At 33.5% G+C, this 16,025-nt stretch overlaps 2 protein-coding genes across 3 annotated transcripts; one reads left to right on the top strand and one right to left on the bottom strand.

Moving 5' to 3' along the window:
• Window positions 1-264: 264 nt before the first annotated feature.
• LOC114187187 (thiamine biosynthetic bifunctional enzyme TH1, chloroplastic) lies at window positions 265-4,900 on the bottom strand. The gene is made up of 10 exons (XM_028075350.1): window positions 4,771-4,900; window positions 4,314-4,607; window positions 3,948-4,022; window positions 3,557-3,632; window positions 3,395-3,470; window positions 2,942-3,076; window positions 1,857-1,921; window positions 1,599-1,726; window positions 1,155-1,411; window positions 265-978 (listed from the first exon to the last, which is right to left on the bottom strand). The coding sequence occupies exons 1-10, from the start codon at window positions 4,825-4,827 to the stop codon at window positions 447-449; spliced, it is 1,695 nt and encodes a 564-aa protein (XP_027931151.1). The 5' UTR covers window positions 4,828-4,900; the 3' UTR covers window positions 265-446.
• Window positions 4,901-8,046: 3,146 nt separating this feature from the next.
• Window positions 8,047-15,719, top strand: LOC114186620 (ATP-dependent DNA helicase Q-like 4A). Of its 2 annotated transcripts, none has more exons than XR_003605122.1 (26): window positions 8,047-8,250; window positions 8,336-8,374; window positions 8,465-8,632; window positions 9,118-9,175; window positions 9,284-9,571; window positions 10,038-10,208; window positions 10,282-10,412; window positions 10,579-10,948; window positions 11,020-11,151; window positions 11,278-11,364; window positions 11,460-11,587; window positions 11,690-11,810; window positions 11,896-12,047; window positions 12,123-12,258; window positions 12,571-12,694; window positions 12,770-12,840; window positions 12,923-12,991; window positions 13,159-13,287; window positions 13,371-13,529; window positions 13,640-13,720; window positions 13,813-13,974; window positions 14,091-14,143; window positions 14,386-14,518; window positions 14,611-14,695; window positions 14,889-14,966; window positions 15,037-15,228. XR_003605122.1 is itself a non-coding variant. In XM_028074576.1 (26 exons), the coding sequence occupies exons 2-26, from the start codon at window positions 8,364-8,366 to the stop codon at window positions 15,398-15,400; spliced, it is 3,471 nt and encodes a 1,156-aa protein (XP_027930377.1). In that variant the 5' UTR covers window positions 8,047-8,250; window positions 8,336-8,363; the 3' UTR covers window positions 15,401-15,719. The 2 variants fall into 2 exon arrangements, 1 of the variants encoding a protein (XP_027930377.1); XM_028074576.1 differs by having other exon boundaries at window positions 14,601-14,695; window positions 15,037-15,719.
• Window positions 15,720-16,025: the final 306 nt, after the last annotated feature.

The following is a 16,025-nucleotide window of genomic DNA, read 5'->3' as shown; positions in this document are numbered from 1 at the left end:
CCATATTTATTATGCCAAAGAAGTTACCTCAGACCTTACACTGGTTTAGGCTGAAGGGTATTCTATTTTACTTTGTTGTAAAAGACCAGTCAATACTCAATTAAAAAGTTCTGAGGCTTTATATCATTGCAAAACGTTGGTGTTGAAAATAGTCTGATTACTTTTGCACAGTAGAAATAGTAAAAATACAAAAGCAGGGAATTTTTTTTCCGAGCAATAAATCTTGCGATCATTGAAGCTGTAAATGAGAAGGTACGCCGAATATCCAATAAAGGCAAATGAATGAACCTCCAATTAAATTTTGTCTTGTCACCCACGATTGTTTAGCATCACATAAATTCCCTTATTTGAATTTTTTAAGTTCAGCATGTCGCATAAAAAATCAGCAGTCGCATATTTCCATCCTAGGTGAAAAGCAACCTAACTGTTGTATCATTTGGGCATATTCATTGTACCAATAGTGCTTCCTGACTTACTAAGGCGTGCAAGTTTCTTGTCTCAGACAAAATGCTTTCCCTGTCAAAAAGAGAAGACACAACAGCAACCCCTTTCAGATTTGGTTCACCAATTTCCATGACCGCACGTGCATTTGACAGACCTATGCCACCAATTGCTACCACAGGAAGTTTAGAGGCCTGACACACTTGCTTCAAGCCATCTAAGCCTATAGTACGGTTATTTTCTTTTGTATTAGTGGGATATACACCACCACAACCAATGTAATCAGCCCCATCAATCCATGCTTGGTGGGCTTGCTCAGGCGTCTTGCATGAGACACCAATTATCTTTTCAGGACCAAGTAGGCTTCTTGCAAGACGTACTGGCATGTCAGACTGACCAACATGAACACCATCAGCATCACAAGCAAGGGCCACATCTAAACGATCATTTATCAGTAATGGTACTCCATAGGAACGGCATATTTCAAGGCATACTTTGGAAGCATCAAGAAAATCCCGTGTCTCAGCATCCTTTTCCCTGAAAAGTTAGACGCATATCAGGTTAAAATAATTGCTGCATGTTAAAACTCGGGAGATTTAAGTTAAATCACAGTGAATTCTATCTACTGTCAAATACTGATGACAAGGAATCTAAGAAATTATGTAAGATGTATAGGGTGGTACAAAAAAGAAACAATATTTGAACAAACAAACCTTAATTGAACAATGGTAGCACCTCCTTCTACAGCAGCCTTAACAGCTTCAGCAATAGAACGGCCCCACTTCCTATTCATACCTGAATCCGTTACAGCATATAAAAGCAAGTCTTTTGGATTGAACATATTCTGCCTCCAAGAACTGTGATTGATATTCTTAAGTTCAAAAAAATGGTCAAGAGGTCCTTGAACTCCATTTCCAATTGCCAGGTCTCTACTATAATCCAAGGCAGCGTCAATATAATGTTTGGCTGTCTGCAAGAATCCAGATAAGAAAAATTATCACAATTATAGAATATTCCATCATTCAATATCTGTTATTTTCATTTGTTTCTTTTGTATCTAAATTACAGAGAGAGAATAAAAGGGGAGTAAATCATGGGCATTGCCCAATGAGATCCTTCACTATTATTATCAAATAATTTGAGATAGCTGAACAAACCTGAACTGCATAAAGCATTGAAGAACCTTTTGCCAGCTCTGCTGCTATGCATGACGCCAAGGTACAACCAGTACCATGACTATTGCGAGTATTTACACGTGGTGAACAAAGCTCGTAGAACTCCTCACCTGCAAAACTCAAGATCTATAAGTGGAGTTCATTTTGAAAAAGATTTGGACATACATTTCCAAAGGGTTGCTATGTATGAAGATTTTGTTTATGTCCATTGTGTCTCAGAATTAAAGACTTGAACCTCACCATCAAAGAATACATCAACAGAATCTAACGAATTAGGAAGGTCACCACCCTTGACGAGTACATTCCTACAAAAATAAATAATAGTAATCAGTAAATGCACAATACTTCGAAGTTAAAGTTTTTTTATATTTTTCTTATTATGACCTTTATCCATGAAGTGTAACTCTTTTATATATACAACACCATCCCAATTTTTTGCTAATAGAAGCAGGCAAAGTAATTGTTGGGCATCATTAATTTAGGGAAACAATATAATAATTTACTTACTGCAAATCAATATTAACAGCAATATGATAAGCATACAATACATATAATCAAACTTCATTAGAGGTGATTTACACTAGACATGTACAAAATACAGTGCATTCTTATGGAAAGCTTTTGGTAGAAGTCTGAGTCCATGTTCTGGCTCTGGATATCGTATCGGCCATTTAGATATAAACAGTATAGCAGGTACATTTTCTTCGAAGTTTCTAGGGAAAGTCTGAAGACAAATAAGAACAAAAAAAAAAGGCAATGCAATACTACTACAATAAAGGCAAATATTATACTAGTCACTATTTCATGTGATGTGAGATGTTTTCAACTTCAGCTGAAAGTGTATATATAACATACATTCAATTTTCATGCATGCCTTTTTTGATTTTAGAAGCTCAATTCACTATAAAGTTCTAATATCTATGTAAAAGAAATTTACCAAGTAGTACCCTCTGGGAAGAATGATTTCAGTAAGGTATGTTTCTCCTTCCAGAAAAATGTAGCCATTTATCACTCTTACAGATTTGTTTTCTCGGTATTCCTTTTTAAAATAATTGATATCATATTTTGAACTATGTAAGAGAATATGAAATAAAATTTTAAAAGGTCCATCCATGAGTCATGTTGTAAAGTTCAAGCTGTGGCGAACTAGCAGGTTAAGGTTGGAAGTCTACAACTCATGCAGCTCAGTTTCGCTAACAGAAAAAAACCTTATATTTGAGAAATAACTATTCTATTAGTAAACAGTAAGAGGCAAAAAAAAAAGTTTTAAAAACCATTTAGTTAGGTTGGAACCATATACTCAAATAGATTAAGCAGAAACAAACCTAGGGCCCATATCATGTATCAATTTGGCAGCAGTACGCATGTCAGACACTGATTTCAGTGGCACACCTCCAAGTAAAACTGATGCCTCTTTTATATTTGGGGTTACAATGTCAGACATGGGAAGCAGCTCCTCCCTGCATTCAGTATCCAATAAATAAATTGAACTGATTTCCTACAGGCTTTTTAATAAATATGAATTTTGAAATCATTTTAGTGACTGTAACAAGGATGAAAATAAAACTGAATTTTAAATATATAATTTCCTAATGTTATCCACCAATAACTGTAAAAACCAACAAGCAGAAACCCATAGCAAAGAAAATTAAGCATAAGGCTACTACATAATCAAAGGATTTTAAATAGAATCCAGATTAAGTAGCGAAGACTGAAGAATATGAAAAATACTTTCATGTCAAACAAAAACAGTACAGTTCAAGTTCAGAAACACATACAGAAATCCAGCTAGAACAGAGGAACCAGCAAGTACATCCCCACTGGAAGATTTCATGACAGGATCAACCACGAGAGCTGCCTTCAGAAAAAGGAAGTCAGTACAGAAGTCCCTCCAATGGCAATTGAACAAATACATTAGAATTTTTTGTACAAGTGAATACCTTTGACTGGAAATTTCCTAAGGATCTGACAGAGAACCTTAACTATATTAAGAGAAGGAAGCATGCCTGTCTTGACCTAAAGAAGTAGCATAATTAATTCAAATGGAAAAAACAATAACAAACACCATTAACATAGAAATCAGGATGTATCAAGGAGAACAGGATGTAAGCACCCCCATAACAGAATCAATTTTCCGTATACACCAGATTCCAAACAAGCAATAAATAAATGGACTACGGAAAAAAAATAACAATGAATTTAAGAAGCAAGTCATGCCGGAAGGTGGGAACGTTAGCAATCCATGAACTTGCTAGATTGAACAGACCAACATGCCCGATAAGTTTATAAATCCGGTTCCTAATAGCTGTTGCAGTCACTATTTTCACTTACCACATCAACATGCATATCAGAAAGCACAGACTGCAACTGCTCTGCCACAAAATCCTCAGGTACAATGTTCACACCCTACAAGCCACAGGTTTCAGAAAAAGGGTAAGAAAAGAACAACACAAAAGTAAAAACTCAGTCTTTATATCGATTGTCAAAAAATTAACAGAACCCAGTTAACTACACCACAGTTCATTCTATGAATAAGCCTCGAACTATCCCAACTTGATGATGTTTTGTTTAGACAGTATAACATAAGCCAACCCAACATGCAAAATATCAAGTTGAGTAATTATCATTTCTAAACCCCTCCCGGCTAAAATGAAACAGAAGAGATATTATTGTCATGAAATTAAAATCAAACTGAACCTGAACCCCAACTGTGTTCTGTGCAGTGACAGCAGTAATGACAGTGGAACAGTAAACCCGGCGTGCAGCACAAGCCTTGAGATCAGCTTGGATTCCGGCACCACCCCCAGAATCAGACCCAGCAACAGTTAGCACGTGTGGGATTTTGTTGTCAGAAACGGGTTTCATCACCGTTTCTGCTTGCGCTTGCATCTTCACTCTTAGACTTAGATGATTCTTTGGATTAGGATCGGTATTAGCATGCACTGAATTCCAAAATGGGAACCTCAAACTCCTTCTAGAAACCAGTGGCACCTGCCATCGGAGAAACACACATGCAGAACAATAACGTGTCAATGGATTTTGGGTTTGTGATTATTGAATGAGTTATTTGCTTGTATTGATGAATTTATTGTTCATGAGGAAGAGAAAAATGAAAAAGTGAAGTGAAGAGGATTCGGCAGGGTGGTTGACTTACCGGAGCACCGCCATAATCGAAGTGGCGACGCAGAAGCTGAGACTCTCTGCTCGCCATTCATTCCCTGAAAGTTACGCCACTCAAATTAGATCAATAAAATAGAACAGTAGAGTATATTATAAACCAACTTACAAGCTACTCTGAATCTTATAAAAATGTATCAGAGTATCAGTTTTTAATTTGTAATTAATAGGTTGTTTAGCTAGTAAATTATTATAAAGGAAAATATAATATGAATCTTTTTTTTTTACTTATATTTTTTATTTATTTATGAAATTTTGTATGGGTAATTAGAGTTGTACAAATGGGTAGAACCTGCGAGTCAACCCGGCTCACCACGAATTCAGGTTGGATTGAATTAAAAAATTTTTACAAATTTTAATAGGATTGATTTTTGACCCGGCTCACCCGTGTTGAATATGTGGTGAGCCGGGTTGACTCACCAACTCGCAAATAAAGGGTCACATAAATATTTTTTTTTTTAAGTTGGGCTTTCTATTTGGGTGGGTCATGTTAGATTGTTTTTTTAGTTTAACACATAGATCATTTATATTTTTGTGATTTTGGTTTGTATTTGGATTATGTAAAAGTTTATTTAGATTTTAATTAGAATTATAATCTAGTTTTGACTTAAAAAAATAAAAAATTGTATTTTTTTATTAAATGAGCCTGTGAGCCAACCCGTTTAACCCATCAACCTGGATGGGTCGGACCAGGTTAGATTTTTTTTGGCTCGCTAATTAGTGAGCCGAGATGGATTGACTCACTAAATGATCAACCCATGATGAATCGAAACGGGTCGGACCAAATTATCTGTTTTGACAGTTTTATGGATCATTGATTTTTAAAAGAAAAGTATAATAATAAATTAATCAATAATTTACATATTAAATTAATAAGTTATATCAAAAAATAAAAAATGACAGTAAAATTTTTGTTTTTTTTATTCTACATAATTAAGTTTTGGTAATTTTATTTTAAAATAATACAAAAATTATAATATTATTTTAAAAATTTAAATTTTAAAAAATTTATTTAAATTCAGACAAAGTTGATGTTTAATATAATTGAATATGAATTGAATATTTAATTATTTTAAACACAACATTGAATAACTTCAAGTGAAATTAATGATATTAAAGTTTTTCCATTAGGATAGTGATTTCTTTATTGTATCAAAAACAAAATATGTTGATATTTATTGTACATTATTTACTTTTTTCAAAATTACAAAGATAAAAAACTTTATTCACTTTTCATATTTGCAATTTCAGAGAAACAAAAGTATTATATAATCATATATGGAAAATATGCTCAATGAAAATTGTAAACAATAATTTAAATTAAAAAATAATAAAATCTAAAATTTTGTAAATAAATAAAGGTTCAATTTAAATAAGAAAATATATACACTTAAATATTAAATTAAAATTAAATATTTTACTTGATAAATAAATACTTAATTAAGTTTTAGGATGTTTTGAATTAAATCTTTGTTAAATTTTGTTAATTCATTAAGTGTTCAAAAATTTATATATTTTCCATTGTATTTTTAGTTTAATTTTTGTCGGATGCGTAGCTATCATTTAAAAGAACAATATTGCTTATTTGTTTTACATGATAGAAAGTATCATGTTTTGTAGTAAATGTACAACACTATTACTTCTAATGTAAAGTGAATGATTTTTTATTATTTTAATTCAAAATAATGTTTAATATTTGTAATATGTGATGATACATAATTCATTAGCATTAATAATATTGTTGTCTAATAATGATTTTGTTATCTAACACGACAATTTATAATAATTATGTTATCTAACACGACAATTTAGTGATTATAGTAAGAGATAACATGTGAATCATTGACACAATATCTATCAAAATACAATCTCATTTTAAGTAATAACATGTAAATCATTCTCTTTATGTAACATGTTTTCAATAAAAAATGATTTATTTTTTTACATTAATTATAAGTTTATATAATGTCACACTTTCTTTGACACAAATGAATAAAACAAGAAAGTAAATTCATTATCTGATGAATTTAACAATTAAATGGTTAAAGTTTATTTGAAAATAAAGAAAATAATTAGAGTATTCGATTATTTTCTTAATAGATAATTAAAATTACTTTAATTTATAAGAAAGACTAAAATAAATAAACAAAAAATTAAAGAAGGGTGAATATATTTAGTCTTTATTTTTTTTTATTTTGAAATTGATGAATCATTATTAGAGATGCCAAAAATATCCATACCCGTAGGTATCCGCGGATAAAACCCGCAATGGGTAGGAAATAAATATTAAAAATGGATAACCGCTACCCGCGGGTACGAGTATTTTTGATACCCGCATGTTAACGGGACGGGTACGGGTATCATAGTATCCGTACTCGCTAAACTTTAATTCACAAAAATACACATATATATATATATATATATGTATATATATATATATATATATATATATATATATATATATATATATATCAGTAAAAAACATTATAACCTAAGTTTTTTTTCTCATAAATCAATCGGAGAAAGTGAGTTTGTTGATCAAAGCGCTAATTAAAGGATTTTCATTGTGTTGAATGTTATTTTATATTTATTTTTATGATTATTTGGACTTGTATGAACTTGAGATTGTTTGAACTTTAGTTAAAATTTATGACAGTGATGTATTTTATTTTAATTTATAATTAAATATTTATTTTTTAAATAATTTTGTAAATATCTGCAGGTACCCGTGGATACCCGTGGATATAAAAAAAATAGACGGGTATCCACATAACGGATATCCGACAAATGTTGGTACGGATACAGAGTGAATATTTATCCAACAGGTAAAGTACAAAGGAGCTATTACCCGTATTCTATCTGCCCGTCATTATCTACACTTTATATTATTATAAATTCAAATTTTGTAGAAATTTTAACCTTTATGAATGTGTTTCTTCTGTATTTATTTTAAATGTAATTATTTATTTTATCACATCAACCATTAATGATGTTGGATTAAAAATATGGAAATTTTAACTTCTTATACTTTTTAAGACAAAGTAAAAAATTAACTTTTAAAAACAAAAGTTAAAAATTCTAGCTTTCCCTCTTCTGTCATTGTCTCAAAAACCCACCTGGCGGGAGTTGAATATACCGCTAATTGAATGATAAAAAATTTTCGACAGTATTTTTTATGCAATTTTTTATATTTTATTTTATTAGGTTATAAAAAAGAAAAAAAAAAAGTTTAAGATTTTGCAGACGTAGATTCGTTGAAATGAAAAATCCCGCCAATGCTTTGGAAAAGCTCGCTCTCTTCTCTTCCGTACGATTGTTTGGATCTCTCTCTTTCAATGGCCAACTTTTCTCCTCAATCATTTTTCTAGGGTTTTGATTCGAATCGCTCTTCTTCCACTCAACGTTGCAATCTCCATTGCATTTTTCTTCCATTTACCGATGTCCATATTTTGCTGAGGCACGCCAACGAGCTTTTTTCTTAATTCTTGTTCATTATTATTGCGCCGTGTTGCTGTAATTCAATTTGAGTTCTGATTCTGCAGGGAATGTGTTGTTTTGGTTGCTACTCAAATGAGACAAGGGTAATGATGCTTGGGTTCGCTTTATTTGTTACCTTCTTTGTGGTTCATCATTTATAGTTAGTCTCTAATTAGGTTTTGGAATGTTCACAGTGAAGCCAATTCAGTTCGGGCTGTTAAAGAGAATAACAGGGACTGGTTGCAGCATGCCAATGCTCATGAGAATTTCTCCTCCCAAGAGAAGTTTTTGAGCTCTAATTTTCTGTTCTCTCTTCCGCCTAAGAAGCCCCGCCACCGAGAACCGAACCCTGGGACTTCCGGGTATGCCTTTTACTTCAACAGTAATTCATTTTCGTACTTTGTTATATTGCCAGTTAGTTCAGAGTTTCATGTCCAAAGTTCCCAGACAATGGGATTTATAGGTCTTTCGTGGAATGACTAGGCTTTGGGGCTTCATTAGTTTTGTCGTATACAGGGAGAGCAATTTCGTTCCCAGGGGTTGCCAAGACATTAATTCTGTCTTAATTTCCATCTACTTCAATCGACTATTATTGCTTTGCTAATACGGCGGTGTAACATGGTAGATGTTGGTTTAAATTTGTATCTATTCAAAGTTACCATCTTGGATTATGATCTTCTTACTCCACTTTTTGCTGGTCAGTGTTGAGATAGTTTTTGAAAGGATTTTATTTTTTGTTTCCTTTGTCAACTGTGGCTGTGCTATTTCTGTGGAACTTGATATGCTAGATTAATATATGGATTTCAGCTCAGTTTCAGCGTGCTCTCTAATGCGTCAATTGTCTCAGGTTTGTATTTCAACGAAGTGAAAATATTCAAGTTTCACAGAGAGTACAATTTGACAAGGTATAGTAGTATAACTGTTATATGAAAGCGAGTAGTTTGCAAGTGTAAATGTTCTTATTTGAGACTTCTATAGTTTGCAATGACTTCTGTTGAAACAATTCATGACAGGCTTGGGATGCTCTTTCAAGTCTACAAAATTCTAGTAGGAACTATGTACAACCTGGAAAATCTGTCAATGTTAATCAGCAGAGTCATGAGAATACGAGAACAGTACCCATCCACGGAGGCTATCAGAATGACAACCGTATGTGTCCTGATGTCACTGCCATTCCAGTTGTTAGCGGAAATACTTGGGGTTTGGATGGTTCATTGAACAATCATAATAAGTACACAGGCCAAATCAACGAGTCTTCTAACTGCATGTCTGGAGATATTGATGATGATAACATACTTGAGGTAATTTAGTACGCTTTGATTAATTTAAATGAGTCAAAATCATTTGGGTCTCACTAGGCTTGCAAGTTAGAACTGCCAACAATTTGTTGCAACTTGCTTGATTTTATTGTTTTTGAATGAACTGATCATAAAATCAGAGGGCTTTCATAGTTTTTAGTTGCAGTCATACATAATTTTGTACCAGTTAGTTTAACTTTCAGTCTTTTACTACTAGTTTGCTGATGAATGTATGTTGGTTATTCCAAGTAGTTTGCACAATTCTTCTGTGAAGTGGAAACTGGCGAGGGTGTTTGGCCATTTTATTCACTCTGTAATCATGTCCTTTTGTCCCTAGTTAGTATAACTGCTTTGTTGCTTTTTCTTAAAAATAAACCGTTACGTTGTCAAGTTTATCCTAACTGCTTACATCCATGTAGATGCTGATTTTTCTCTCTTTGTTTCCGTCCTGCTTTTGGTTGCCTTTAAGAACATTGATGTTGACCAAATAGTTGAGAAATACCAGTCGACCAGCACTCCCACGTCGTCAATATCCAAGTTTCCTCCTGTAACATCAAATGCACATAAAGATGAATGTGCTAGACAGGGGGATGATATTTTGCCACCAGACCTGTGTGTAGATTGCATCCATGGGTACAAGGTATTTTGATCTTTCACAAGTTATCCATGTTTATTTGTCAGATTGATAGGCCTAATCCTAAAACTGGATGCAGTTAGGGCTTTGCCCTGAAGCAGCAATTCATTTGCAGGGATTGAAGGATAATCTAATTGCAATCTCCAATGAACTGCTTGACAATGGTGAAAACCTCAATTCTACACAGTTAACAAAGCTTCGCCATGATAGGTGTGGATTTCCCTTGGAATTACATTGTTTGTAACATTTTCATTTTTGTTTTTCTTTTAATTTATAGTTTTGTTATGCTAAATTATTATGCATAAAAAGTTTACAGCAGATTCTTTTTTAATCGAATAGCATTTGAGTTGAAAATAAAACAAGTCCCTAATGCTAGGTCACAGCTGAATAAGCAAATTCAACAACTAGAAAAATATATTCAATCTGGTAATCTTAACGAGGAAAGGCAAAAGTCACATTTTTCTGCATCCACGGCACCATCTACATCATCTGTGTATGAAACACCTCAGCAAACTGGTGCCTGTAATGGATCCAAGCGATATGATACCCAGGCTTATATGGGTATCGGGACATGTGGTTCAACATTCCAGTCTCTTCCATCTTTTTCTTTAGACAATTATAGCATATCATCGGGTCCGGTGGAGCGGGAGGCGTTCATCCCAAAGATTATTGAAGTTAATTACATTGAAGGTTCTGGAGACAAACGCTGGAGCAGCCATGATTTTCCTTGGACAAAAGAGTTAGAGGTATTTAACTGAGTTATTGTCAGTTTCCAGTGAACGTAACTCATCTTACTAACTTTTTTATTTGCTTACAGGTTAATAATAAAAAAGTATTTGGAAATCATTCCTTTCGCCCCAATCAAAGAGAGGTCATTAATGCCACAATGAGTGGATCTGATGTTTTTGTTCTGATGCCCACTGGTGGTGGAAAGAGTCTGACATATCAGGTAGTATGATCTTTCTAAAGACCTCTTTCAATTTATGGCCTATTCCCTATCTCATTTTATTGGTTTTATTGATATATTTGTCTAGATTTTACCAAAACTGTCATCTTACAATGTCTTGTCTTGCAGTTACCGGCTCTTATTTGTCATGGTATAACATTAGTAATTTCTCCTCTTGTGTCCCTTATTCAGGATCAAATAATGCACTTACTGCAGGTATTGCTGATTTTGTAACTTGCTTGCTTTCTCTTTCTGCCCTGTGTTTTTCGGATAGATAGATGTTTATTTGCTCCTGTTGGCTTGGCTTACAGGCAAATATACCAGCTGCTTACTTAAGTGCCAATATGGAATGGACTGAACAGCAGGAGATCCTCCGAGAACTTAATTCTGATTACTGTAAATACAAGTTATTATATGTGACACCTGAAAAGGTTGTCAAGTGAGTGCCATCATTGATTGCTCTCTATTCTATGAAACATTTAACTTATGAGTCATATTCTTCATTTTTTTCATGATGCTATTGTTTTTACTTTGACTGCAGAAGTGATAATCTTTTGCGACACTTAGAGAATTTACATTTTCGTGAGTTACTTGCAAGGATTGTAATTGATGAGGCTCACTGTGTGAGCCAATGGGGGCATGATTTTAGACCAGACTATCAGGTTGGAGCTTTTGTACCCTTCAAATTGATGCAAATCTATGATAGTGTATTGTTTAAATTTTAATTGTTACTCTTGATTTCACCAGGGACTTGGTATATTGAAACAGAAATTCCCGAATACTCCAGTTTTAGCTTTAACAGCTACAGCAACTGCTAGCGTAAAAGAAGATGTTGTGCAAGCACTTGGTCTTGTTAACTGCATTGTTTTTCGGCAAAGTTTTAATCGCCCAAACTTATGGTGTGTTAAATGAAGAATTGACTTCTTGTTAAACCTTCAATGGATGATGCATCATGTTCTTTTTTAACATTGCAGGTATTCTGTTGTCCCCAAGACCAAAAAGTGTTTGGAAGATATTGACAAATTCATTAGAGAGAATCATTTTGATGAATGTGGCATTATCTATTGTCTTTCGCGAATGGACTGTGAAAAGGTTGCTAGCAATTTGCAGGTTAGTTCTTATTATTTCACATTTGTATATTGACTAGAAAGTATAATATGTTGAATTGGCTGTGATTTTCTGGCTTGCTCTAGCTTTACTTTCATTTTTCATCATGGTTCATGTTTTTTTTGTTTTGTTTCACTGTTTCTGCATGAAGATGTGGGTATCTGACGAAAGCATAAGTGCAATCTGGTGACCTTCCTGTGGAACCCAGTTTTAACAAACTGATTCATTTTTTTGATTGAAAAATAAATAAATGTGGAAGCTGCTATCAATTCGTTTAGCTTGTGAATACATTATCTAGTTATATTCATTGTTCAGGAATGTGGACATAAATGTGCATTTTATCATGGTAGCATGGATCCTGCTCAGCGTGCCTTTGTTCAACAGCAGTGGAGCAAAGATGAAATCAATATAATTTGTGCTACAGTAGCATTTGGAATGGGTATATTTACTTCCTTGCTACTGCCTATTGCATTGATTAATTGTATGAGATCATATTTTATACTTGGTATTTCAGGTATTAATAAACCCGATGTCCGATTTGTAATTCACCATTCTCTCCCAAAATCTATTGAAGGCTATCATCAGGTACTGACAGAATATCAAATATGTTAGGTATTTAGTTTTTTCTTTTGTTGGCTTACGAGCATGCTTCTTACTTTCCTTTCAGGAATGTGGCCGAGCTGGTAGAGATGGTCAACGTTCATCCTGTGTATTATATTATAACTATAGTGATTATGTTAGTATCAATCACAACCCTTTTACTTGTATTTTAATTTGTTTGTTTCTGAACCTAAGTTAGCATTCATATTACCGGAAATTAAATGAAACGAGTTATGACTGAGATCCCATTTCCTTACTCAACTTCCTTTATTGGTTATGTATAATTGCATCTCATATTTACAGATACGATTCAAGCTTATGTTAAGTCAAGGAGCAATAGAGCAAAGTCCCATGGTATCTGGACACAATCGTTCAAATATGATAAATCCTGGAAGCATACTAGAAACAAACACCGAAAACCTTATGCGAATGGTAAATTTTAAAAAATTGAGATTCTAATTATTATTATTGTTATTATTATTATATCACTAAATATTTGTCTTCAACTGCCTCAGGTTAGTTATTGTGAAAATAATGTCGATTGTCGACGCCTTCTGCAGCTTGTTCATTTTGGGGAGAAGTTCAATTCTTCAACTTGTCATAAAACGTGTGATAATTGCTTGAAGATCACAAATTTTATTGAGAAGGATGTCACAGAGATAGCAAAGCAATTGGTTTGGAAACATTTTCTATCAACATATTCTTTATTGATGTTCTATTAGAATGTAATATTTGAGTCCTCTGGTTTGCAGTTTCAATTACTTTTTTGTTGTCTTATGCTTAGGTTGAACTTGTTAAGCTAACGGGACAGAGGTTCTCATCATCTCATATATTAGAAGTCTATCGTGGTTCCTTTAGCCAAATGGTACGCCATAAGCATTTATTTTGTTTTCTTTCTTTTTCATTCTTTGAAATATATTATCGTTCTTGATAGTGTACTTCTAATGTCAAACAAAGGTTAAGAAAAATCGGCATGAGAAAGTGAGCCTTCATGGTGCTGGAAAGCATCTAGCTAAGGGTGAGGCTTCCCGTATATTGCATCATCTTGTTGTCGAGGATATTCTTGTGGAAGAAGTAAAGAAAAGTGATTATTATGGATCGATATCGTCAATATTGAAGGTATCAGTGCACATGTTATATACTGCAATTTTACTGAGTTTTAATATTTTCTCATAGTGCTTCCAATGTTATTTTTTACATCTTGTTAAGTTTTCTAAAGCATTAAAAAATGTCAGGTAAATGAGCTCAAGGTCTGTAATCTGTTTGCTGGGCACCGAATTATATTGAGGTTTGTCAATCTCATTAAGCTGTTTCTTGCTTAATTTTGTTGAATTAGAAGGGCTAATTCTTACAGTGGCTGAACATATTTCCGTGAAAGTTCCTTTTTCTTTGTATGTGAAGGCTTTTATAAAATATGAGATCAATTTCACTTGAATCTATGTCTAAGCTTTCTATGGCTTCAAGTTCACAATGCACGCGTGTTTTTCTCTGTTCATATCTACTACTCATGGAATTTTTCAACTGCTGTAGATTTCCATCTTCTGTAAAGGCATTATTAAAACCAGGGAAATCTGATGCAACTCCAGCCAAGGGTTCTTTGACATCTGGGAAGCCGAATGTTATTCCAATTAACACTCCTCAGCCTCAAACCGAAGTGGATTTGGTATGACATGGGTTATTTTTCAGTTTGCTTGTTGCAATTTCTATCTGTTTTTGAATTATATATAAAAAGAAATCTGCTTCAGAATCTTTCAGCCAAGTTATACACTGCTCTGCGTATGTTGAGGACAACTCTTGTCAAAGAAGCTGGAGATGGTGTTTTTGCTCACCACATATTTGGGTAAAATTTATTAGACATTTTCTTTTTGTAATAAGTTACGGTATCTCCATTTTGGATTCATTTACTCTATAGGGCAGGATTATAAGGAATGCAATTGAAAATTAAAATTTGCGTAATAAATCCAATTCTGCTTTATTACATGATATGATGTATGTGTTGTACACGCATCTAATAAGCTTCTGTTTCTATTCAGTAATGCCACGTTGCAGCATATGAGCAAGAGAGTGCCGAGAACCAAAGAAGAACTCCTCGATATCAATGGCATTGGCAAGTAAGTTTGTTCTGAGAATAGTCGTCTCCTTGTTGGTGAATAAGCATTAATTAATTCTGGTTTAACACAGGGCAAAGGTAAGCAAGTATGGGGATGAGATACTGGAAACCATTGAGAATACCATAAATGAATATTACAAGTTGGATAAAGCCAGTAGCGACAGCAAAGGCAGTGCAGATTCTGGGAAAAGGAGACGAGAGTTTAATAATGCTGAGGACGATGACGCCCTCACCAATAGTACAGGTCGTTCTAAGAAAAGGACTATAAAGAAGCAAAATAGAAAAACTGTGATATATGATTCTGCAGAGGAAGATTATTTTCATGGATGCCATGACGAAGACCTAGACTTCGACCTCATAGAAATTGATGCATTAGATCAGGTGACTTGTAAAAATGCTTCTGGGGGAGCACTACCTCAATGGACAACATCTTGAAATGATACACAATCATATTATTGTCATGCCCCTTCGGACTATGTATACCAAGCTTGCAGTAATTTATGGTTTATTGCATCGCACGAGTGGAAGATAACTATTATACGCAGATCAACGAGGAAAACTGTATTACTTGTATTTCTACAACCACCATCAAAGTTAACTTGTACGGTGAAGAGGTTACAATTTAATTTGGTTAAATCTGAGGATAACTGTAAAAAGATAGTGAAATTGTAAAGGTGGTATCTTCAATTGGTAAAGGCTTTGTATTCCGAAGTAATAACCAATATATTTTTTTTATTGATATTTCTTAAAGTCTTACGAGATTTTATAAATTTTTCATATTTTGTTTTCCTTATATTATCTTCTTTTAGTGGTTCAAAAACCAAATTGACATTTCTGATACATTAAACTAGCCTTCTAATTGTTTGAAAACATTAGCCATGTTTCTTTGTAAAACGTTGATAAAAGGACCCTGCAATGTGACAAGACTTGAGAACGTATCCATATTAAGTGTAGAATCAAAACACACAAACGATGAATATCGTCAACGAAAGGGTCTTGTAAATACGATCGTATATTTGTTACAAAAAAAAAATGATTGGATAAATTTTAATTTGAATCA

The sequence above is a fragment of the Vigna unguiculata genome, chromosome 6 (genome assembly GCF_004118075.2).
Source record: "Vigna unguiculata cultivar IT97K-499-35 chromosome 6, ASM411807v1, whole genome shotgun sequence".
In the NCBI taxonomy this organism is placed as follows: domain Eukaryota; kingdom Viridiplantae; phylum Streptophyta; class Magnoliopsida; order Fabales; family Fabaceae; genus Vigna; species Vigna unguiculata.
This window is presented reverse-complemented; position numbering and strand designations above follow the sequence as displayed.